Source organism: Microtus pennsylvanicus, chromosome 11 (genome assembly GCF_037038515.1).
Source record: "Microtus pennsylvanicus isolate mMicPen1 chromosome 11, mMicPen1.hap1, whole genome shotgun sequence".
In the NCBI taxonomy this organism is placed as follows: domain Eukaryota; kingdom Metazoa; phylum Chordata; class Mammalia; order Rodentia; family Cricetidae; genus Microtus; species Microtus pennsylvanicus.
The window spans coordinates 18,226,080-18,252,099 of NC_134589.1; the positions used below are offsets into that span (position 1 = coordinate 18,226,080).

Genomic DNA, 26,020 nt, shown 5'->3' on the forward strand with positions numbered 1-26,020 from the left:
AGCCATCAAGCAGGGTCTCAGAGCACTCTCCTTCCGATCCCAAGTGGGAACACAAACATCCAGTCCCATAAAATCCATTGAAATGCTTTAAAGCCAGAGTTTATGCTGGCAGCAGAGCCTCAAGAAGCCGTGCTTTAAAATGACGCAGCATTGTTTTTTCTGCTGCTGCTGCCGAATCAGGAAATCTCTCTATAGCACGCCACCAACAAAGAGCAAAACTCTGCGTTAAACTCTGTTTTTTCTCTGTTTAAAATTAAGCTCTCTCAGGTTTTTAAGTGGATTTAGCCCATCACATCGGGCGCCACTGTTGAAATATGAGCAGCGGGCTACTTTCCTGGCACCCAGCCGCCCGCACGGCTAGCTTTACCCGAAATAATTACACGGAAACTGTATTCTTTTAAACACCGCTTGGCCCATTATATCTAGCCTTTTCTCGGCTTACTCTCGCACCTGGACTAGCCCATTTCTAATAATGTATGTAGCCCACGAGCTGGCTTACCAGGAATGATCTTAACCTGCATCTGCCTGGAGTGGGAGAATCATGGTGACTCCTTGACTCAGCTTCTTTCTCCCAGCCTTCTGTTCTGTTTACTCCTCCCACCTATGTTTTAACCTATGAGGGCCAAGCAGTTTCTTTATTGCTTAACCGATGAAATCAACAGATTGATATATGACACTCCCCCATCAAAGGTATTTTCAAAATCTATATCTTGGACTAGTTCAGCAGCATTTATAAACAAATATCTTTTAGCAGCTGTTGCTCCTTCCTCAGCATTCAAACAATTCAAAGAGAGCATAATAGCATACAGTATCAAGATTCTCTGTGTATTTTCCATCTTTGTGCAGCTTTATTTTAAACTCCATTTCATTTATTTTTACTTTTACTTCTTGAGACAGGTTCTCTGTATATCTTTGTCCTGGAATAACTCTGTGGACCAGGCTGTCCTTGAACTCAGAGATCTGCCTGTCTCTGCCTCCTCAGTGCTGGGATTAAAGGTGTATGCTACCACACCTTGAAGTCACAGAGGTCAATCTACCTTTGCCCCTTGAAGTCTCAGAGGTCAATTTACCTCCACCTCCCAAGTGTTGGGATTAAAAGTGTGTATCACCACACCCAACTACTCTCTTTCTTACTTTTTTTACTTTTAAGAACTTTAACTTTTAGCCTGCGTATATTTTTAACACACTGTAAATTATTTAGAGGTTTTCTTTGTCTTTGAATCTCTCTTTACTGTATATCTCTCTTTTTTGACTACATGAGCCTTTAAATTACTGAGCAATATGGGTAGGATTAAAGCTGTGGCTTTGCCGGCTAGATCCAGCCCATTCCTTAGCTTTCCAGCCTCATGGCGGACTTACCGACTGTAGCCATTTTTATTGCCACAACTCTATGGCGTTTCAAGGTCCCTGCCAGCAAGCAAGCTACAGCACTCAAATGCTGTCTCTGTAGCTGACCTCCTGCCTCAAAGAGTCAGAGTTTGCCCTGTCAGGATGGCCCACAAAGCCGGCATTTTAAAAGGTGCAGCTTTTTTCCTGCTATGGCTGAAAACGAAAAAGCATGTGTTCAGCTTTTCATCAACACTGTTTAAGTGTTTCGTGGCAGGACCTCTTAAAAGAGCTGCAGGGTTTTGCAGTTAAAGCTGAGTCAGGAAGCCTCTCTTAGATGAGAGCACTTGCTTGCCTCTAGCAACAGAGCAGACCCAAGAAATTGCTGCTACCAAGAAAACATACTTTACGCTATTATTTCCCAAGCTTTCTCAGGCTTTCTGTGGATTCAGTTATCCATGTCTGGGTGCCATTCTGTAGTAGGAGCTGTGGGCTGCATTTCTGTCACTCAGTTCCCAGCTGCCTGGCTAGCTTATGCCCCAAAATAACAACACACAAACTGTATTCATATAAACACTGCTTGGCTTATTTCTATTAATGTGTAGCACCACGAGGTGGTGACTTACCAGGAAGATTCTAGCCTACATCCATCTTGAGTCGGAGCTTCATCGCGTCTGCCCCAGAGAGGAGAGGCATGGCGTCTGGCTGACTTCCCTTCTTCCCAGCATTCTGTTCTGTTTACTCCACCCACCTATGTTCTAACCTATCAGGCCAAGCAGTTTCTTTATTAATTAACCAATGAAATCAACAGATTGATATGACACTCCCACATCAGGTATCTGTTGTTATGTCCCCCATTTCATCTCTGATTTTGCTAATTTGGATAATCTCTGTCTTTTAGTTAGTTTGGATAAGGGTTTTTTTTAAATCTTGTTTATTTTCTCAAAGAACTAACTCTTTGTCTCATTGATTATTTGTACTGTTCTCTTTGTCTCTGTTTTATTGACTTCAGCCCTGATTCCTATTGCCTACTCCTCTAGGTGTTTGTTCTAGAGTCTTTAGGTGTGCTGTTAAGTTGCTGGTATGAGATCTCTCCCAATTTCTTTTTTTTAAATATTTATTTATTATGTATATAATATTCTGTCTGCGTGTATGCCTGCAGGCCAGAAGAGGGTACCAGACCTCACTACAGATGGTTGTGAGCCACCATGTGGTTGCTGGGAATTGAACTCAGGACCTTTGGAAGAACAGGCAATGTTCCTAACCGCTGAGCCATCTCTTCAGCCCATCTCCCAATTTCTTTAGGTAGGCACTTAGTGCCATGAACATTTCTCTTAGTACCACTTTCATTGTGTCCTATAAGTTTGGATGTGCTGTGTATTAATTTTCACTGAGTTCTAGAAGTCTTTTTTTTGTCTTTATTTCTGCATTAACCCAGTAGTTATTTAGTAAAGAGTTGTTCAGATTCTATGAGTTCATAGGCTTTTTGTTGTTTATGTTGTTGACCCAACTTTTATCTGTGGTGGTGTGATAGGATGGAGGGGCTTATTTCCGTTTTCTTGTATCTGTTGAGACTTGCTTTGTTACCACCTATGTGGTCAGTTTTAGAGAATGTTCTGTGAGGTACTGAGAAGAAGCTGTATTCTTTTGTGTTTGGGTGGAATATTCTGTAGATAGTTTTGTCTGGAATTTCTGTCCATTGGTGAGAAGGGGGTATTGAAGTGTCCCAATGGGTCAGTGTGTGATTTTGGTAGTGTTTCCTTTACAAATGTGGGTGCCCTTGTGTTTAGGGCATAAATGTTGAAAATTGAAAGATCATCGTGGTAGATTTTTCCTTTGATGAGTATGAAGTGTCCTTCCCTGTCTCTTTTGATTAATTTTTGTTTGAATTCTGTTTTTCTAGCTATTAGAATGGCTACACCAGTTTGTTTCTTGGGTCTGTTTTTTTTTTTTCTTTACTCTGTGGTAATGTTTATCTTTGGTGTTGAGGTAGGATTCTTGTATGCAGCAGAAGAATGGATACTGTACCTACATCCATTCTGTTAGTCTGTGTCTTTTATTAGGGAATTGAGTACTTTGATACTGAGAAATATCAATGACCAATGATTATTAGTTCCTGTTCTTTTTTGCTGTTAGTAGTTGTGTGTGTGTGTGTGTGCGTGTGTGTGTGCATGTGCATGCATGAGTACACTTCCCTTCTTTTGGTTTTCCTGGTGTGAGATTATTTCCTGTGTTTTTGTGGATATAGTTAACCTCCTTGGGTTGGAGATTTTTACTAGTACCTTCTTTAGAGCTGGACTCATCAATAGATATTGTTTATATTTGACTTTATTGTTAGGAATATTTCCTAAGCAAGCTCTCTGATGATGCAAAAATTCCTAATTAAGCCAAATCAAAACAAGCCAAATTAAGAAATATCCAGGTTTAATGGGAGATCTGCACTCTCGGGTGGCCCAAGGGGGAAACCGGGAAGCCTCAGGAACGTGACCCCCGGGAGGGAGAGAGACCACGTGTTCTTCTTTTGGGGGATCACTTAAGTACCCTGGGGAGGGGTCAGGATCTGGCCTGCTGGGATTTGAAGTCCAGACCAGGCCTGGTGGCTGAGATAGATGCCAGGGACTGTGGCCTAGGCTCCCAACCTAACATTTATCATGGAATATCTTATTTTCTCCATCTACGGTGATTGAAAGTTTTGCTAGGTATAGGTCTGTGGTCTCTTAGATTCTGAAAGATATCTGTCTGTCCAGGCCCTTCTGGTTTTTAGAGTCTCCATTGAGAAGTCAGGTGTAATTCTAATAGATTTTCCTTTATATTTTATTGTTAGGAATATTTCTTAAGATGAGTCTCTCCATTGATACAAATAATTCCAATCAGACCAAATTAGACCAAATAAAAGATGCCCATGTTTAATGCAGCGCTCCTGGGTGGCACTGGGAAAGCATGGCGAGGGGAAGAGAGAGCAGGGGAGACCACATGTTCATTCTCTGGGAGGCAGCCTAAGTATCCTCTGGGAGTGGTCCTGACCCTCCCTGGGGAGGGGTCATTGCTTGACAGGCTTTCTTGGTCCTCCCTGGGGAGGGATCACTGCTTGGTGAGCTTTCCCAGAGGTGGAGTCCGGACCAAAGCAACTCCTAGGGGAGGAGGCTTGAAATGGAGCTTCCTGCCCAGTATTCCAAAAATAGCATCCCATACCAGGGACTGGGATGAGGCCCCCAAATATAATAGTTACTTAACCCTTTTCTTGTGCAGCTTGTAATATTCTTTCTTTGTTCTATATGTTTAGTGTTTTGTTTCATATGTGATGAGGGGAGTTTCTTTTCTGATCCAATCTATTTGGTGTTCTGAAACTTTCTGTACCTTTGTAGCCATGGCCTTTAGGAAAGTTTTTTTTTTCTATAATTTTTTTGGAAATGTTTTCTGGATCTTTGAGCTAGGATTCTTCTCTTTCTTCTATTCCTATTATTCTTAGGTTTGGTCTTTTCATAGTGTTCCAGATGTCCTAGATGTTTTGTGTCAGGAATTATTCAGATTTAAATTTTCTTTGACTGATATATCTGTTTCTTCTACCATATCTTTGATGCCTGAAATTCATCTCTTGTATTCTGTTGGTGAAGCTTGCCTCTGTATTTCCTGTTTCATTTCCAGAATTTATCGAGGTTTATTTGGGGATTATGACCATTAAATCTCTCAGGGTCCAGAAAGATTCACTATGGCAACAAAAACCTGACTAATTGGATCTTAGGGTAAATGAAATAAATCAACTTACATATGTTACCATTACATGTTCTTTATTCCTTAGAACGAAGAAGTAGCGAGAAGCAGCAGCAGTGTAAGGGGTGATCTCCACAAAGCTTTCAGTTTATATGGGCATACAGACAAGTTAGCAGTTCCGTAGGCTGTTGACAATAGTATCCAGCATACTTTTCACAGAGTCGCAGAAACCGATGGATCTGGCAAGGAGGAGCTTTACATCTCAGAGGGAGCATGGCAGTGAAGGCTCTATGGTGCCTATACTTACCTGTGGGCTTGATTTGCATTAACATCTAGCTGGTTGAGTTAAAAGGAATCTCTTCTGGGGATCTTGTTTCTGACTCCAGCAGGGTGCCCTGGTGAGATTTTTTTCTGTGAAGCTAGTTTTTGCAACTCAGGCCTTTTTTTCTGTATAAACAGTTAATTTTCTGGGCTATGATCCTATGTTGGTTGAAACCAAGGTGAAGGGTAAATACAAAATATTAGCAATTTGTTAGTTCAGAGCAGAAGATCAGTAGATTACACCTTCCTGAGTCTGCTGTTAGAGCAGACATACTGCCTCCTGCGTAAGGCTCCTTTCTTATCAGTGAGTTCTGTCAATAAAGAAAGTTTGTGGGAGAGCAGATTTTAGCTGTGAGAACAAAGGTTTTGACTGAATGAGTGCTTTTCACACCATGGCTTCATGGTGTGGCCGGGAGGTATCTGGTTGCCCTACAGGAAAAGTTAGGTTTATACACTGTTGGGATACTATAGAAGGCAGAAATGCAGAAATTCACAAGATTTCCACAGAATTAATAGTGACTTATCAAAAAAACAGGTGTCTCTGTTGTTCTGTAAAAATGGGTTACTCCAAGTGAACGTGTACATATACACTCCCTGTGGATAGTCCAATAGATCTGTCAGCTATATCTTTACTGTGTAATTCTTGTGGGTTGAACTATTTTATTTGTTTCAACTTTTTTTCCCGACATTCTTTAATGAGTTTATTCATTTTCTTCAATTTTTGTGTTTTCCTATATTTCTTTAAGAGATTTATTTACTTCCTCCTTAAGGACCACTATCATCTTCATAAAGTTGGTTTTAAGGTAATTTTATTCTGCTTTAGCTGTGTTGGGCTAGCTGTAGGAGGATAACTGAGTTCTGGTGGTGACATATTACCCTGGCTTGTTTTGGTTGTTTTCTTACACTAGTGTCTAGGCATTTGAGTTTAGGGTGATTATAGGTCTAGGTGCTGATTTTTGTGTTTGTGAGATGGGCATTTTTTTCCTTGCTTTCTGTGTCTTCTCTGGTCTTCTGGCTGATGTGCCCTGTGGTTGAGAAGAGGATCTCCATCCGAGTTGGGGGCTGGAGGTCTGGCTTCTGGTCCAGCAGCGAATCCTCCTCTGATGCAGAAGTTCTGGTGATAAGCATGGCTTCTGGTGGAGCAAGGGCCTTCTGCCGGCATTGGGACACAAGCTTCTTGCATCTTTCCAAAGGCAAGTTGCCAAGGGAGAAACCAGGAATCCTGTGACATATAGCACACAGTTCCTGCAGTGTTTGTTAAGCTGAACTTCTGTCCTCCCTGCATTACAAAAGTCTGTACAAAGATCCCAGCCAAAGTAGGTTTGTCTAGGGCTGAATGAAACCTAAGCCCAAGTACCAAAGTCCTGGTGGGGGCTCTAGCAGCTTCTATATTAATAAACTCTGCATGTTATTATTATTTCCCATTAGATAGTTGTTGGGAATATTTCCTAGATGAGCCTCTCTGCTGATGCAACTAATTCCAATTGGACCAAATTAGACCAAATAAAAGATGCTCATGTTTAATGTAATGCCTCCCGAGTGGCACCAGGAAAGCATGGCAAAAGGAAGAGAGAGAGGGGGGAGACCACAGGAAACCCGGAGACCACATATTCATTTTCTGGGGCCAGTTTAAGTAGCCTGTGGGAGTGGTCTTGACCTTCTCTGGGGAAGGGTTACCATTTGGTGGCCTTTCTTGGAGGTGAAGTTTGGACTAAGGCAACTCCCAGGGGAGGGGCCTTGAAATGGACTTTCTGCCCAATATTCCAAAGATGAATGCCAAAGCCTGGGATGAGGCCCTTGACTATAATAATACTGGTCAATAACCTCTCAAGATCCATATTCACCCCTGGTTCCAGATACCTACTTGGATACAGCCTCCTGTTACTGACAAGCCCTGACTTTATCATTTATAAAGAGGTGCTGGGGGACCAGTCACACGAGGGGTGGTAGCGGGTCACCCAAGGCTTCCGCGGATCCCCTGGTAGGTGGCGTGGGGCCTGGGCTGGGGATATACAGAGACATAGGCCATGCAGAGAGAGTTTAGGCATGAGTTTATTTAGTAGGTTATAGAGGGGAAAGGGAAGGGGAGAAGGGGGAGAAGTGAGGGCAGGCAGAGAAACAGAGAGCTGGGGGGAAGGGGGAAGCAAGGTCAGATGCTCTTGAATCTGAAATCTAGGACAAAGACACACCAGAAGTTCATTAGTTAAGTGCCATTGTTTTATGGACAATAGGAATCATGCCTCTTTCATATGAAAAATGTTACAAAAACCCAATAGTGGTTGACAATCTACATGGTAAGTGTATTTTCCCTCCTTACTTTTGTGTGCTTCTTCATTTACCTACACAGGTCCAGACTGGTGGCTTTTTAAAATTCTTTTAGTGAATTAATTGTTTTAACAATACAAATTCCCATGGTTTTACAAACTGAAGAACACCCCAAGCAGAAAAGTTTCACATTATTCACATGCTGGCTTCTCTAATGCCTGCCAACACTGTGCCAAAAAACAGATACACTGTAAAACAGAAAAAATCTAAGCTCTGTCCCTACCAAAATATTTGTTTGCTATTGAGAATAACAGAAAAAAAAATCTAAGCTCTGTCCCTACCAAAATATTTGTTTGCTTTTGAGAATACCTACAGAGTAACTGACCACACTATTGAGGGTAATTGGGCTGCCATCCTGTCATGGAAACACCCCAGTACTTCGTCCTGGTCCATTGTTATTGATTTTCTGTAGGAAGTTGTTCATATCCAAAAGTTTGCTCTCTTTAGGACATGATCCTCCCTTTGCTTCACATAAGATCCTGGCAGCTGCTTCTCACATTGAGAGGCACAAACATTAAAGATGAAAAGAGCATCCTAGGTCTGTCCTTTGGGGTGATCTAGGTAGAATATTTATTTTGTAACCATTCAGCAGTTTTTAGAGGTCACACCTAACACCTGACTTTTCCTCTCCCTGTTGCATCTTTTCCCCCCACTGGTGTAACAAGACACCTTTCTCCTGTAATCCTGGAAATTCTTCCTCTGCCTGTAACTGTTTTTTGGTACCTTGCACTTTAATAATAGGTGCCTATTATGTTCCTGGTACCATATAAAGTATTGATACAAATAAGATAATGTGCTGAAATTTCATAGAACAGTGTTTGGCACGTAGTAAATACTTAGACATTATACCTCATTTTTACTTTTGCTAGACTCTTATAGTATTAATATTATGATGTCCAATTTTTGGGTAAAACATTGAAACTGATTTTGATTTACTTGTCCAGGCTTATACCATTGATACATGAAGAAGCTCTTGGGGGCTTTGCATGTAATTTTCTGGGAGGTTTTTCTTCCCTTGTAATAGGAGCTAAACCTGTCAATTCAGCTTTTTGTGATTTTGTTGTTCGTCTGTTTGGTTTTTCCAAACAGGATTTCTCTGTGCAGCCCTAGCCAACCTGGAACTCTCTTAAGACCAGGCTTGCCTCAAATTCAGAGGCCTGTCTGCCTCTGCCTTGGAGTGCTGAGATTAAAGGTTGCCAGACTTGTTTATCTTGAAGTTGGTTTCTAATTTCAGTAGACTCCTTTGGACAGAACTCCATTTCCCTCTGGAAGTGCTAGAGCTCCTCATCACACCACCTCCATCTCCAGGGAATTCCTGGCCCTGATTCATTGGACATAGGAAGTCACTACTGCTGAGCACCTCTTCCGGGCATGCCTTTTTTAGACACCTCTCACATTTTCATTCTCTTTCATTCAAGTGAGGAAAATGTTACTAGGGAACTTTTAAGTTTGAGGTTGTCTTAATCCTATCAGTAGAAAGTTACAGATCAAAAATTTGAGTCTTGCTGACTCTAGAAGTGTAGTAGGAGGCCACTTGTTTGTTCCTGGCTGCTCGGCCCTGAAATAACCAAACAGAAGCCATATTATTTGCAATATTGTTTGGCCAATAGCTTAAGCATGTTTCTGGCTAACTCTTAGATCCTAAACTAACCCATCTGCATTAATCTGTGTATCGGCATGTGGCTGTGGCTTACCAGCAAAGTTTTGGCATGTCTGTCTCTGGTGGTAGCTCCATGGCTTCTCTCTGACTCTGCCTTCTTTCTCCCAGCATTCAGTTTAGTTTTCCCCACCTAGCTCTACTCTGCCCTATCAGGACAAGCCAGTTTCCTTATTAATCAACCAATAAAAGCAACACATAGACTGAAGGACTTCCCACACCATAGAAGCTGTACTTCTCACCATTCTTCATCATCACGCAATCTTAAGGTGACTCTCAGCATTGTGGTTAAGATACCAGCTCATCGTTTTTGATTTCTTAGAATCTACTGGTATAACACAGAATTGCACACTGAAGAGTTTCATATGGGGAGGCATGTTCTCAGTCTCACGGGCCTTGTAGATGAAGAAAGAAAGGATTTCTTCTTTCCTCATATACTTCATGCATGTTGGAGCAGGATCTGGGTCCCTCTTTATTTTTCTGACCATCTTCTAAGGAACCCATTTTCCTGCCTGCTTTTGGGATTCTAGTGTGGCTGCTTACGGAGGCAGCCTTGGTTTCCCCTTTCTGAGAAGTATTTTGAAGTCCTTGGTAGTGGCTTTTTCTGCCAATGCAATATGTCAAATCAAGCCAAATTAATAAGACCAGGTTTAATCTGAGCAAAGAAACTCCCAGGTGATTCTCTGGGAAGAAAGTAGGAGAGAAATCATGCTTCTGCTCCAAAGGAGGGGGTTTTAAATACTATATATGTACTGTCTTTGACAGCTCCAGAGGAGCCACTGATGGTGGGATTTCTGAGGGTGGGTTCTAGAGAGGGCAAAGTGGAGGCAAAGCAGAGTCCCCAGCTAAATATCCCAGCCTTTTTGGATATATGGGTTCTGGTTCAAATCTGGCTACTTCCTGTTGGCAAGGGAAGACATGGGGAGTCGATGGCCTTTTGCTTGGTGGGACGTATGGGTGAAACAACATTCTTTTAACTGCCATCCTGGAGATCTCAGGCATCTGTTCCTCGAGAAAGCTGTAAAGTTTTTCTGTCCTGTCAAACCTCTCTGCCAATGCAGTAATCCAAATCAGACCAAATCAAACAGAATTAGAAAAAGCCCAGGTTTAATGGATACCAGCGCTCCCAGGTGGCCCTCCGGGAAAACAAGGAGAAGGGAAAGAACCAGGAAGACCATCTGTTCGTTCTCTGGGGGACAGTTTAAATAGCCTAGGGGAGTGGTCTTGACACTCCCTGGGGAGGGGATCACTGTTTGGTGGGCTTTCTTGGAGTTGAAATCTGGTCTGCAGCAAATCTCAGGGGAGGGGGCTTGGAATGGAACTTTCCACCAAAGAAAAGCAAAGGAGGGCAAGTTGCTAGGAGAAAAAAATAGATTATATTAACACCAGCGCTATGAACAGTGCTAGCCATGGGAGGAGTGATGACTGCCAGAAAGATTAAAGCAGAGATGTGCCCTGGTTGTATGGAAGAGGTGAATGAGCCATACACAAGAGCAGATATGCCTCTCATTGGTACATTTTGAAAAACCAGAGGGTGTAGGGTCCCAGTTGCTGGCTAGACCACTTATCCTGGGTAGGTATCTGCTGGAGCCTGGAGAGATGGTACCAGCACTGAGGTCCCAGGAACTTGGGGGGATGGCATGCCAAATCAAGGGATGATGTGTTCCATGAGTACCCAAGCCATTACTTCTGCTATTTTTCTGGAGGTGGGGAGTGCCTCCATCCATTCTGTAAAATGTGTCAATTAGAGTTAAGAGATAATGATGCTTTTTATGAGTGGGTGTTGATGAAGTCAACTTGCCAGTACTTGCCCAGTTGGTGTCCTCGATTGGTATCCTTGGAGCTGGTGCAGGGGTTGTTATATTTTGAGGGCCCCCTGCAGGTTGGCCTTGGCACACATCTGGCAAGAGGAATGGACCTGTCTGGAAACTGATCTACTTGGTCAGGTTCCTTGATACAGTAGCAGAACTCTTTCTCCAGGAACATGCAGGTCATAGGGCCTGGTTTTAGCCCAATGAAACAGACTTTTAAGGACAACCAAAGAAAATTTACTGAAAAAAGAGGTTAAGTGAGTGAAGGGGGAAGGAGGGAGGTTGAGGAGGAACTGAGTTGAAGGTACCTGCAGTCTTCCTAGCCTCTTTAATTCTATCCTGATTCAGGAGGGAAGGAGGTTGCATTTCAGCAGAGACAGTATAATAATGCTCAAAAAGCCTCTGTGTGGTCCTAAAAGCTGGGACCAGTAAAATCCACAGACATTTAAGCTGTTTGTAGTCAGTGCTCTATCAGTTTATCAATGCATTTATCAATGCTAAAACTCTGAACCTCCCAAGTTATACCCGAAACCTGTTTACCCTGTACTATGAAGCTTGTGAACAAGGCAAACCTGTCTGTATTTTTAACAGGAAATTTAACTAATGAACTAATGACCCACTACCAAGGTGGCAAACTTTGGGGATGGGAGGGAGAGTTGTCTAACTGGTAAACCTAGTACCTAGTACCCTAATCATCAAACACCAGCAGATATGAGAAGGATAAATTTTACCTGAGTAAGCAGAAGTGAGACAGATTTACAGCTACCTAGGGTAGCAGGTAGCAGGTTTCTCTGTGGTTGTTGGGGACAGAAGTTCCAGGGTAGTACCTGTTTCAGGGTAAGGGTATGTAGATTAGAAAAATTAGGTAGGAGGAACAGAGATATGAAAGAAATACAGAGATATAGAATAGAACCAGGAGGGAAATCCAGTGAGTACTGAATATGCCTGCATTTATTTTGCATATTCTTATATACCACAATTCAAAAATGGGGGGAAGAAGGCAAAAGATTGCTTTAGCATAATACACTAAACAAACAGAGCAATTACTTGCTTGAATAAATGAAACATCAAGCAAAACTATCCTTTAGTTAAGTAGTATTCTATTGCTTATGTAGGACATATAACAACCACACCGTAGACCACGCATTCTGTAGGCAGCCATTCTTGGGACAAACCTTCTGTCATATCCTTACAGGAGCCAGAATAGACTTGAATTCTCTGACCTTTGGTCAAGGTGATCCACCTCTTTGGGCCATCTTAGTATTCAAAACACCAGGTAACCACACCCTAGGTCAGGATCTCTTGTTTGTAGCCACTCCTTGCATCAGACTTGTTGTCGATAACTTTGAGAGAGCAAGAGTAGACTTAAGCTCTCTGGCCTTCAGTCAAGTCCCATTTCTGTGGGCCCCCATACCTGTACCTCCTCCTCTACCCCGCCTTTCCTCCCTGAAAGCCATGCAGTCTTTCCTCTTGCATTCTTCTTTCTCCTTGCATTTCATCATCTGCATTTTATCTCTGTCCCACCATCCTCATGGCCCTTTACTCATCCCTACCCTCCCTGGGTGCTCCTATTTATTTAGACACACATATAGAATTATTCAAGCTAACATAAATATATGATAGAAAACATGTGATATTTTTCTGGGTCTAGGTTGCCTCGCTTAGAATGACTATATCTCTCCCAATTTATATTTAAATTTCACTTTTCTTTATAGCTGAATAGTAGTCTTTTGCATACATGAACTACATGGCATTATCCATTCATCCACTGGTAGACATCTAGGCTATTTGTATTCCTGGCCATTGTGAAAAAATGGGAATAGCAAGTATCTTTATAATATGATATAGAGTTCTTTGAGACTTTGCCAAGGAGTGGTATCATGTATGCAATAGAACTATCTCCAGTTGTTTGTTTGTTTGTTTTGAGGAATACCCCAATGATTTTCATAGCACACCAGTCTGTACTCCCGTGGGCTGTTTGTTGCCCCTGAGCTGGAGAATGAGGAATGATCCGGAACAAGTTAAAACCACACTTTGTATTGCTGTCACAGAGATTGGGTTGACTTTTCTGAATAAATAAATTGCTTAGTGTGATGAGCACTAATCAAAATTTTCAGAGTTCTGACAAAGGTAGTTCTGACTTTTTTTTCAACAATTCATGATTTTATAGAGGAATGAATTCTCATATCCTTACCTCACTGTTTTCATTGCTGTCATCATGTTGTCATAGCTTTAAGTCTCTAACGTCTCAATGACAACGGGATAATTAGGTATTAGTCACAGAAATGATTAGGGAAAAGAAAACTATACTTATTATAGAGGCTGTTATGGTGCAACGCTGTGGTTCCCTGAGGGGCACAGCAGCAGAAATGCTGCAGGTCCCCAAGTGGCAGCAGCGGGCAGTGGGCAGAAGAGGGTCATGAATGCAGCCAGTCCCAGGCAGGGAGCCACGCAGCAGGTGAGAGACAGAGACCTATTAGGCACATCGTGCAGAATGAGATTAGATATTTATTTTGTGGGTTATGAAATGGGAGGGGAAAGGGGAAACGGAGAAGGGGGAAGAGCAGAGAGAGAGAGAACTGAAGAGGGGAAGAGGAGAAGGGAAAAGGGAGAGAGACAGAAGCTGCCTCTTTAGGAGAGAGATGGAAAAAGGAAGGAGCTCAGGCTGGAAGCTGAAGGAAGATCCTCAGGAGAGGGAGTGGGTGGGGTTTGTCTCTTAAAGAGACAGGACAGCCCATTACAGAGGTGTTCTCAGATAAGCACAGAAAGTTAAAACCACTATTTCTAAGCCAACCATGAGATTTAAATCAGGAGGATCAGAGTTTCAAGGCCATCCTGATCTGCATAATGAGTTCTAGTTTGAGACTAAGCTGATCTACATGAGAATCTGCCTCAAAAAAAAAAAAACAAAAATTATTTCTAAGTCATTATTTGATATATTTAATACACACTTAAATAAAGAAATTTTTTTAAAGTTTTCCATATTAAGTCTTCTGAAAATCGCTGTTAAATTACAGCTCTCTTAAATTTCTTCTAATAAGTTAAGCACAATATTTAGTGTCAGAACTGACTTCAGATTCCTACCTTACTATTTATGATCTTAGGACAAGTTACAGAGCCTCTGTGCCTGGTTTCCTCATAGGTAAATGAACCAATTATAACCTTGACCACTTAAGATATTGTTAGAATTAAATGTAAACACAGTGATGATAGATGCCTGGAAGAACATGAATTTTTAATACAATATTTTTTTCAGAATTTTATATAGTGTAGTTTAATGATATTCACCTTCTCCTCTTCCAGCTCCTCCCAGATTCACTCCTGATTTCATGTCCTTTTTTTTAAAATGCTCAGTCATTGTGATGATTTGAAAGGAATGTCCCTCATAGTCTTCGTCATTTGAATACATTTTCCCCTGTTGGTGCCATTTGAGGAGGTTTAAGAAGTGTGAGCCTTGTTTTTAAAAGTTATGTCACTGGCGATGAGCTTTGAAAGTTTAAAGACTTGTACCATTTCTAGTTTGCTTTCTCTGCTTCCTGTGGTTGAAAATGTGAGCCCTGAGCTTCCTAAACCCACTGCCATGCCTGTGCTCTACCATCATGGACTTCCAACTTTCTGGAACTCTAAGTCCAAAGAAACTCTCTTTTTCTGTATGTTGTCTTGGCTATAGTGGTTTTTTTTTTTGATTTTTTTTTTGAAAAAATTTCCACCTCCTCCACTCCTCCCATTTCCCTCCCCCTCACCCCCACTCCTCTTCCCCTCCCTCTCTAGTCCAAAGAGCAGTCAGGGTTCCCTGCCCTGTGGGAAGTCCAAGGTCCTCCCCCCTCCATCCAGGTCTGTAGTGAGGAGCTGCAGGCAGGCCTGCTTTTCGTCCCACCAGGCTCCCACATCGTTAGCTTTACACCCGAAATAACAACACACAAACTGTATTCATTTAAACGCTGCCTGGTCCCATTATATCTAGCCTCTTCTTGGCTAACTCTAATATCTTGCCTAGCCCATATTTAGTGATCTGTGTACCACCAGTCTTACCGGGAAAGATTCAGCATGTCTGACCTGGCGGCTTGCTTCATCGCGGCTGCGCTGGAGAGGAGAGGCATGGCGTCTGCCTAACTTCCTCTCTTCCCAGCATTCTGTTCTGTTTACTCCACCCACCTATGTTCTAACCTATCAGGCCAAACAGTTTCTTTATTAATTAACCAATGAAATCAACAGATTGATATATGACACTCCCAGATCACAGGTCTAGGAAGGTGAGCATCCAAACAGGCTAGGCTCCCACAAAACCAGTACATGCAGTAGGATCAAAACCCAGTGCCATTGTCCTTGGCTTCTCATCAGCCTTCATTGTCTGCCATGTTCAGAGAGTCCGGTTTTATCCCATGCTCTTATAGTTCAGCTGGCCTTGGTGAGCTCCCAATAGATCAGCCCCTCTATCTCAGCAGGTGGGTACACCCCTCGTGGTCCTGACTTCCTTGCTCATGTTCTCCCTCCTTCTGCTCCTCATTTGGACCTTGAGAACTCAGTCCAGTGCTCCAGTGTGGGTCTCTGTCTCTATCTCCGTTCATCGCCAGATGAAGGTTCCCACTGATGGCTCTTCTGGTACCGAGATCAGGTCTCCTTGCTGGCCAGTTAACTCACGAACAAAAGGCCTACCTTGCTTGCTGCAGGCAGGCTATTGAATCAAAGGGACTCCCCCCACCCTGTTGCACTCACAACTCGGTCCCAGCGCCCAAACAGGCTGAGCTGCGGGATGTTCCTATAGTGTTTTATCACAGCAATATAACTACACCCATTTTGCCCATGAATTCTCAGTTGTAGAAACATCACTGGAGTGTGGTTGTCCTATGAAGAATCTCACTCTGGAAAGCTCCAGAAATATTTACCTGTTCACAACTCCTCAGTTATGGGTCTCTCTTACTTTGAAGAGACATCATGACCATGACATGTCTTATAAAGCAAAACGTTTAACTGGGGCTGGATCACATTTCAGAGGTTTAGCCTATTATCAATATGGTGGGAAACAAGGAGGCACACAGCCAGCCATGGTGCTAGAGAGGTAGCTGAAAGTTCTACATCTGGATTGGCAGGTGGCAGGAAGAGAGTATGAGCCACTGGCCCATCTTAGGCCTACAGACCTAGCATATCTGACAGACTTTTCTGTGAAGCAGGACATTCTACAGGGCTGTCCCTCTGTGTCTTGTCAGAGGTCGGCAGTCCTTTCCTTTGTGTCCTCTTTGTCCAGTTTGAATAGCGTTCTGTCAGTAGTCAAGGCAAGGGCACCTTCTAGCCTGGTGGCTTACTTTTGCCACACAGAAAGTAAACTCCATGTGGAGTTTCTTCAATGTCTGTCATCTTCTCTCAAGTAGATTGGTGCTGCCAAGGGCAGACATGTCTCGCTATCATAAAAAAGAAATAATAAACCAATGTTATCTTAAATGCCATATTCTGTAGATCTCTGAAGTGTTTGAAGATGACCTGTCTATCTAAAGTATCTCTGTTTGACCCTGAAAACATACCTAATATGACTGTAAGTTTGATTGTAATGACTACTAACTATTAACTTACATTTCTTTATATCCTAATTAGTTGGTAATGATAACTTTCAAGTACTAGAAATTTGCATTATATTGCTAAATGAGCTGTATAGGTACAATGCCTTGAACATGATTAGAAATGTATGTACAGTATGTTCTAACAAAATTAATCTCAAATTTGTATCAATGTGCAAAGATCTATATCAATGCAAAATATTTAAAATAAGTAGTTGCTTTCTTTTGGTTTAAAAGTAGACTTAATAATCTACCTTTTTATTATTTCTCTGTTCCCTTCTTTTTCTTTCTGAGTAGACTCAGAAATATACCTTTATATCCTATTGTATCTATATCCTTTTTTTTCTTTTTAGAGTAGATTCAGTAATATACCTTTATATCCTATCATATCTATATCCCTCTGTTTCTTTTTAGAATGAGGTCCCTGAATCTGTTCTCCTTTGTTCAGACTTTTTCATGACCATTACCAGTAACAACTTATAGCCAATTCCCCTAAACAATGATAAATATCCATAACCCAATGACACACTAAAACTACCCATCCCACCTCTTGGGAATGTGGGTGTCATGTTCTTAAAGTTACTTCCTGCTGTCTGGGGGCAGCAACATCTTTAGGGGATCCTGAAAAGAAAATTTGGGTTAATTGTCACGTCCTGGGAGACATAATTGTATCATTTGTTGTCCAGTTTTTGTAATGGGAAAGTGCAGGGCTTATCTCAAGTTCTAGCTAGAGTAGTCTGCAAGGTTGAGTCATTTCAGTTAACCGCATCCAAATTGTCCTGAGTAATTTGTAATTCAAAGCCAATCTTTAGGTGGTGGTTTTCAGCCTAGTGATGTTATCATAGTCCTAGCGGAATCATTATTGTGGGTCCCCATCATCCTTTTAGAGACTTCAAAGCTCACTGTTATGCATAGTCTTAGTTCACTGCAGAAAATTTAAATATTTTAAATGTCATGTGCAGCAGATCTCAGATTAAAGGATCAGTATTTGTTATGTACATCTAGAGTACAAAACTTAATTCCTACTTACCAGAGAGTGACTCAAACCTGAAATCATGTACAGGAAGGGTAAATAAAATATTTTTTTAGACCTAGTACTCTATGTGACCAATAATATCATGACAAAAGTATGTGTGTGTGTATATATATATGTATATATATATAATATAAAATTTGAGATAATATTTATACCTTAAAAAGCTGTTAAAGATTTAAAATAAAACCAAAATATTATGAGAGTAGTGGCAATAAAATAATCCCTAAATGATGGGGGAGAGTCTTCTGGCTTGTGTTAATTTCATTGGTTAAATAAAGAGACTGCCTTGGCCCTTTAATAGGACATAAAATTAGGTAGGCGGAGTAAACATAACAGAATGCTGGGAGAAAGAAGCTGAGTCAAGGAGTCGCCATGATTCTCCCACTCCAGATAGATGCAGGTTAAGATCTTTCCTGGTAAGCCAGCTCGTGAAGCTACACAGATTATTAGAAATGGGTTAGATCGATATGTAAGAGCTAGCCAATAAGAAACTGGAACTCATGGGCCAGGCAGTGTTTAAAAGAATACAGTTTCCATGTAATTATTTTGCGTAAAGCTAGCCGTGCGGGCGGCTGGGTGCCGGGGACGCAGCCCGCCGCACTTAATACTACACCTAAATTTTAGTTTTTCTTCTTTCCCTTATCAGGTGACTCTTCTGATATGATACAGAGATTTGGAATTTTACTTTAACAAGCATGCTTGAGTTTAGAGAAGGAGAGAGTCACACTGCAACTCCAAAGCTAGCTTTAATTTCAGTTGGACTGGGACTACAAAAAGAACATTTGTATCATATGTTTATAGAGAACTGCAAAAACAAATGTTTAGGAAGATTTATGAAATTTTATCCAGTTGGAGATGTAATATGCTAATAGGCCAATTTACTTTTGTTCTTTGGAAATATTTTCTAGATGATTTATCCTTTTTCTTAGGATGTCTCATATGTCTTGTGGTCTTCAGATTCCTTAGCTGGATGCCTTCATTCTCCTGAAAGACAAAAACAAAATCCTTCCCCAACCATAACTTTGAGGAGTTATATCTGATCAAATGAAAAGCATTTGTTAGTTGTATAAGTTAGTATAGATTGAATGCTAATGCTGTTTGATGAACTATGACTTCTTCTAATTAAGGGGTCTCTCTAGTTCAAATCTAATCTTTATAATATTTGTTTTATGGTTGCTCCTGAACTTTTTGTTCTTACTTCTGTAGCGGGTTTATCATTCAGGACAGTATCTTTTTTCTTTTTTTTTCCCCAATAGGCATTAGGTTCTTTAATTGCTCTGGGAAGCGGTTTCCTCCATGATGACAGGAAATGATTGAGCAGAATTTTGCATAGGGGCCTGCTAGAGGCTGCTCAAGGCGTTTCCCTATGGCAAAAGTTTACCTTGACTGTTCTTTGCTGATCTACATGCCTGCCTTTGCCACACCTTCTGCATAATCCATAAGGGAGGGGAATTCTGTTTGGATCATGCTTAGAAAAAACATTGTTTCTAGGAACTCCCTGTTTACAGTCCCTTTTTAGGTGACATTATGAGACACAATATTGATTATATCTCAGATCCATTCCTACAAGAGTGCTGATTTTACCTTAACAATCTAATTAGCATTTTGCATTGTGCATTAGCATTTTCAAAAGCCAGATTCAATTATTTGTCTAGCTTCTGAATATGCTATCATTCTATTTACTATAACTTTAGTAAATGACTCAATTTTCTTTCCTATTTCTCCAATTCTGTCCCAAGCATTCAAAACCACTGTATGGCATAAAGCTAAGGTGTGGTCATCCTATAGAGATTGCCTTTCTCCATTAGCATAATCCCCCTCTCTAAAAAGTTGGTCTTGGGAGATTTCCATACCTCTAGCCCTACTTTGTTGTTCAATGGTCTTAGTCTCATTTTTCTACTGGATCCTCCATTGTAACTGAGGACCAGGATGTCCTGGACCTCCCTCTGTAGACCAGGCTGTCCTTGAACTCACAGAGATCTGCCTGCCTCTGCCTCCCAAGTGCTGGGATTAAAGGTGTGTGCCACCATACCTTGAATTTACAGAGATCTGTCTACTTTTGCCTCCCAAGCATTGAGATTAAAGGTGTGTGCCACCATGCCTTGAACTCACAGAGGTCTGCCTGCCTCTTTCTTCCAAGTGTTGGGATGGATTAAAGGTGTGTGCCACCACACCCAACTACTCTCTTTTCTTTTAAGGATTTCAACCTTTTTTTCTCCCAAGCCTGTATATATTTTTTAAACACACTGTAAACTATGTAGAGGTTTTCTTTGCCTTTGAGTCTATCTTTACTGTATCTCTCTCTTTTACTGTCTATGTAAGTCTTTAATTTGCTAAGCAATATGGAGAGGATTAAAGCTGTGGCTTTGACGGCTGAATCCAGCCCATTCCTTAGCTTTCTGAGATTCCAACCTCATGACAGAGGTACCAGCTCTAGCCATGTTTATTGCCACAACTCTATGGTATTTTAAGGTCGCTGCCAACAAGCAAGCCGTAGCAGTATGCTCACTGACCATACTCAAATGCTCTGTAGTCGAACCTCCTGCCTGAAAGAGTCAGAGTTTGCACTGGCAGGATGGCCCAGAAAGCCAGCATTTTTAAAAGCATGGCTTTTTTTCCTGCTATGGCTGAAAACCAAAAAGCATGCAGTCAGCTTTTCATCAACACCATTTAAGTATTTTGTTGCAGGACCTCTTAAAAGAACTGCAAGGTTTTACAGCTAAAGCTGAGTCACGAAGCCTCTCTTAAATGAGAGTGCTTGCCTCTAGTGAGCAGAGCCCAGCCAAGAGAGTACTGCTATCAATAAGCCACACTTAACACTTCTTATTTTATGTCTAGAATTAGTTCCCCATCTCTCTCAGACTTTATGTGGATGCAGTTGTCCATGTGGGTGCCATTTGTTGACTGAGTTTTCTGTTCTACCTGGTTCCTGCAGTTGTTAAGTCCCAAAGAAATCACACAGAGGTCTACATTAACTATAAACTGATTGGCCCATTAGGTCAGGCTTCTTATTAGCTCCTATAATTTACATTAGCCCATTATTCTTGTCTATGCTGGCCACGTGGCTTAGTACCTTATTCAACGAGGCAGTCACATCTTGCTCCTCCTGTGGCTGGGACAGGACTGCCCAACAAGCTTTCCTCTTCCCAGAATTCTCCTGTTCGTGTTGCCCTGCCTCTCCTTCCTGCCTGGTTATCCTATGTATACTTCCTGCCTGGCTACTGGCCAATCAGCGTTTATTTAAAATATAATTGACAGAATACAGACATTTGTCCCACACCACTTCCCCCTCTTTTTTTTTAAAACAAGAACTCTGAATCTGATATCCTTTGTTTAGCTTTTCTCCTGACTACTAGCCATAACAACTTGTAACCAACATTCTAAACAAATGAAAATATCCATAGTCCATTTTTTGGGAATATGGGAGTTTCTTGTTTTTAACAGCTGAATTTGGATTTTTAAAATTTTTCTGGTGAGACACGTTCTCCACAGTAACTGGGAATGACTGAACCACGTTCATCTTTGGGGGCCTGCAAGAGGCTCCCCATGGCGTTTCCCAATTGGAGTCAGGTTGCCGTGTCTGTCTTTTGTTGACCTACATTCATTGGTCCAATGTCGGCCTTTGTCACACCTCCTACATACACCTGAAGGCTGAGTCCTCCTATTTCTGCCATTTCCAGAGGAGACATTATTCCTAGGAATCCCTTGTCTACAATCTCTTCTCAGATGTCCCATTCTACCACAATTAAAACATTTGATATTTTCATGTCTTCTCTTATCACTGGAAATTGCTTTTCCTTCCCGAGCTTCAGTACCATAGTGAACTGTCTCAACATTCATTTTATGCAAGACCCATTCATCCATGGGTGCTGATCTGATCTTTAAAGGCTTAAGGATCCTTTTGCATTCTATGTTGGCATTTTCATAAGCCAAAGACTCAATTGGTATATGTCTAGCTTCTGGACCAGTTACCCCTATTTGTGCAACCCTAATTGGTCTTTGTAAAAAGTCACTAAAAGTTTCTCTCTGACCCTGTTTAACCCTAAGATATGATTCAATTCTCTTTGTTGGTTCCTAAATCCTGTCTCAAGACTTTCAAGATGCTGTGCTACATAGGTACAGGTGTTCATCAAAAAGAGGTTGATCCTGAGATTCAGAGTAAAGTTCCTCTCCTAGAATTTGATCTAGGGAAATCTCAAATCCTTTTGTTTTTTCCTGTTGTTCTAAAATTCTAGCTTCTTCCTTAAAAAAGCACCTCCCAAGTAACTGCAGTCCATTTTCTAGAACTGCCAAGATTAACTGAGTCTAGTCTTGTGGCATTGCTTTGTTACTGGAAGCCCTCGTTTTGACCATTTCCCTAACAAAGGACAAATGTAGTCTATAAGTTACAATTGCTTATTTAATTTCCTTTTGATCAGTCATATATATGGACTCCCATTAATATTCTTTGACAACTTTAGGGTACTTGGGGTCAGATACTCTTTCTGATGTTATTACTGAAAAGACATGCAAAAAAAAAAGTAGGGCTTGCTCTAAGCCCAGCAGTGTGTACTCACAGCTGGGGGTTCTAAAATCAACCGTTCAGGTGCCAGATGATGACGGAAGTCACAAAATAATCCCATACCAGTTCAGAATAATGAATAATAAAAGGGTTATTTATTTAAGGGAAAACTTACAGATCACTGTCCTCGATAACAGTCCTCTGCGTGAACAAGAACAGAGTCTAGCAGCCAGAAGCAGGAGCCCAAAGCAAGAGAGACAGGGCATGCTTTACAGGTGCTTTTACCATATCAGAGACCACATCCAAGTGCGCTGGTATCTTAAGGGCTATTGGCTGAAGGAGCGGAATGTGTGCCCACAGCAGCCAGGGAAATAATCTCCCCACCCCCAAACTCCCTCCCACAAACATTTCCTCTCTTAACTGAATTAACTACAAATTATCTTATATTTCTAAAAATGGACAAGCATCTTGAATTGGGGGACACATTAAAATAGTTTCATACATTAAAAGGGTTTACTATCAATGTCATTGTTTATAGGATTTTTTAAAAAAATTAGATTTATTTATTTTTTGTGTCTGAGTATTGTGCCTGCAGGTATGTCCTTGCAGACCATGCCCTCAGAAGTCAGAAGAGGCATTGGATTCCTGAAATTAGAGTTATGAATGGTTATAAACCACTGTGCCAATGCTAGGACCTGAACCTGGGTCCTTTACAAGAGCAACCAGCACTTCTAACCACAGAGCCCTATCCCCAGCTCTTCATCCATAAGATTTTTGACCAAAAGAATTCGCTGGCATTTTTTCTTTGCAATCCACTTTTTTTTTCTGTTTTTCTTCTGCTTGTCTTTAATGTTATACATATGAATAGTTTCCAAAGTATGGATGTTTATGGAGTCTAGGTGTGTCTGTGTATGGGTACATGTGTGCCAGAGCATGTGATTGCCATAACATTTATGTAGAGGTCAGGGGACAACTTGGGGAAGCCAGTGTTTCCCTTCCATCATGCAGGTCCTGGGATTGAACCTAAATAGTCAGGTTTGATGGCAATTGACCGGTCGAGTCATCTTGTTGTCCCACAAACCAATTTTAAAACTGTATAAATAGATTAATGCACATTGAAAATTCAGGTAATTTCAATTGCTTTGTATTTTTCAGAATTCTCAACCGTAATCCTCTCACAGTAGTTGAAGATCCCTACTTTTTTAAATTGCCAGCATTAAAATATCTGTAAGTATTATGATAGTCTTATAGTTTATGAGATGGCTCCTATCCTTCTTTCTGATTTCCACTAGAAAGTATACCTTCTCATTTCTTATTAGTTATTTGATAATATCATACACTTTGTTTTGATCACATTCATCCCTTCTCCAACTCTTCCCAAATCCACACCCCTTCCCTACCCACCCAATTTTGTGTGCATGACTTTTCCATGGAGCATGAACAACCTACCTGAGGCCACACTCTCAAAGCCTTCAGGGTACATACCCATATCAGAAAACTGAGGAGAAGAATCTGTACCGAGAATTAATCAGACATACAAGGGAAGTGCACTCAGTAGTCAAGCTGCTTTGCCCTTTCAGTCCTAGCCCAGCAAATCAGACAGCTCCTGTACATGTCTTTGTAAACTTTAGATTGTTCTTCTGGTGTTTTTTTTATCTTAAAAACGATTAGCAAGGCATCTGGTCTAACATAAAGTTATTTTATAGCTTTGTTTCTGCTAATGGTGCATACTAAAATCTGTGACTTGGTCATTTTGGCATTAAGATAATTACAGCCATCTTGGCTCCTGGGGAAATTTAGTTGTTTACCTTGATCATTAACCAGAGCTAAGATCTAAGTCAACTCTTTAAGTGGAACTCATATGCCTTAGCTATGAAACATGTTCTTGTATGTATTTTTATTCATTAAAACTCTGTATAAGCTATCATCCTAATTGTCAGTTAGATAGTACAGTCTAGGGATATGTAATCTTCTTGACAATCCACAGGGAAAAATGCCCAGTAGATAAGGATATTTCCATAAGATAAATACACTACAATACAGGGAGTGTTGGTGGGGGTCTCTCCACATCTACTCACACCATGCCAGATGCCAGGGAAAGATTGTAGTAGCAACATGTAGAGGTAGAACAGAAGCAAAAGACAGTCTGGAGTCTGTAACCTCATAGCCATGCTTAGTGAGGTTCTCCCATCAAAGAGTTTTCCTCCTGGTGGGCTGACACCCTGAACTTCAGTTGCCAACTACTGCTCCTCTGACAGTGGCCAGGGCACATGCTTATTCAAACTATCACACTGTGTGTGTGAGCTTCTATAGTAGTAGGTTCCCAAACAACTTTTTCAAAAGATCTTTAGCGTTAGTATTTCTCCCTGTATTCTATCCTCTATTTTGCTCATCAAAGGGTACTTTGTCTTAAACATAAAAAGTCAGTTTTAGTTTTAACTTGATTATTTTTAAATGCTATTAAAGGGCTGGAGAGGTGTTTCTGCAATTAAGAAGAGTGTCTGCTAGTCTTGCAGAGAACCTGAGTTTGATTTCCAGCACCCAAGGTGGCTGATCATAACTGCCTTTGTTTTTAACTGTGAAAGAATCTGATGCTTCTGGCTCTCTTAGACACCTATACTCATGTACAGATTCCCCCACACAGACTCATATACACACAATTTAAAATAAGCTGAGTCCTTTCAAAAGTTACTAACAAAGAGAAGGATGAAGATAAGATAAATAATGGGCAAGACATTCAGCCTGGGGAAAACCAGTATTGAAGATCATAGAGAAATATACAATGTAGATAAAGCTGGTATCTGTGGTCGAGACCTTTTGCTGCTCTATTTGAGGACTTGCATTTGAATCCTAACACCCATGTGGGTAGCTCACAACATACTATAACTCCAGCCCCAAGGGATCCAATCCCCTTTTCTGGCTTCCATGGCACCCCCATACATTCATGTGCACCTACTTAGATACACAGATACATATATGTACACAATAAATTGATAAGAGAGATGAATATATCATCTCAGAAAGCAGAGAAACATATTTATATATATATAAAATAAAAGAACATAAATGTGAAGTAGTAGTTATATGGTAAATGCAATATGAAAATGAAAAGTAAGAAGATAGATTCTATTCAATGCCATCTCATTAAGTGGATGATATAAGTAGTACGATATAGTAAGCCCTATAGAAGTTTCTTCTCTGATGGGCTTCCTTACTCCTGAGACAGATACTTTTATAGGAAAGCCAGAGTGTAAGTAACCACTTGTAATGAAATGTTTCTCTCCTTCAGAGACCTGGGGACAACACAAGTACAACTGACAACGCTTGGGAACATTCTCATGATGACCCTGCAACTGGAAAATCTGTAAGGTTTATTTTCTTAGGATAACTTCACCTAGCTCTTTTAAATATTTGTTTTATGCTAGCTTTTTTGTCTTATCAATTTCTTGTCAGGATTGTTGAGATAAAAATTTCATGCAATTAAGTTCAAATCATAGTTAGCTAACTACTACTACAGAGTTTAGGTAACTATGCAAGCTCTATCATCCCCAAAAGACCCATCATGGGCAGTGAGATGGCTCAATGCATAATACTATGAAAGCCTGGTTACCTGAGTTTAATTCCTAGAAACTACATTAAGGACAGAGAAAGTCAACTCGACAAGGATGTCTTCTTACCTCCACGAGTGCTCAAACAACACATGCACACATAACATAATAATAAAAGTTCAAAGGCCTCCTGTGCCTTTTTAGTCACGCCTCTCACCCTTTAATCCATCAC

At 41.0% G+C, this 26,020-nt stretch overlaps 1 protein-coding gene and 1 long non-coding RNA gene across 2 annotated transcripts in view; both read left to right on the forward strand.

Moving 5' to 3' along the window:
* Positions 1 to 26,020, forward strand: part of LOC142859916 (uncharacterized) — a 155,159-nt gene that overhangs the window by 18,557 nt on the left and 110,582 nt on the right. The window lies entirely within an intron of this gene.
* The window catches only part of LOC142859535 (leucine-rich repeat-containing protein 37A-like), a 64,002-nt gene that overhangs the window by 7,580 nt on the left and 30,402 nt on the right, over positions 1 to 26,020 (forward strand). Inside the window, exons 2-3 of the mRNA XM_075989707.1 lie at positions 23,396 to 23,467; positions 25,530 to 25,604. Of these exons, the coding sequence (XP_075845822.1) occupies positions 23,396 to 23,467; positions 25,530 to 25,604 (147 nt within the window). The remainder of the gene's footprint in view (positions 1 to 23,395; positions 23,468 to 25,529; positions 25,605 to 26,020) is intronic.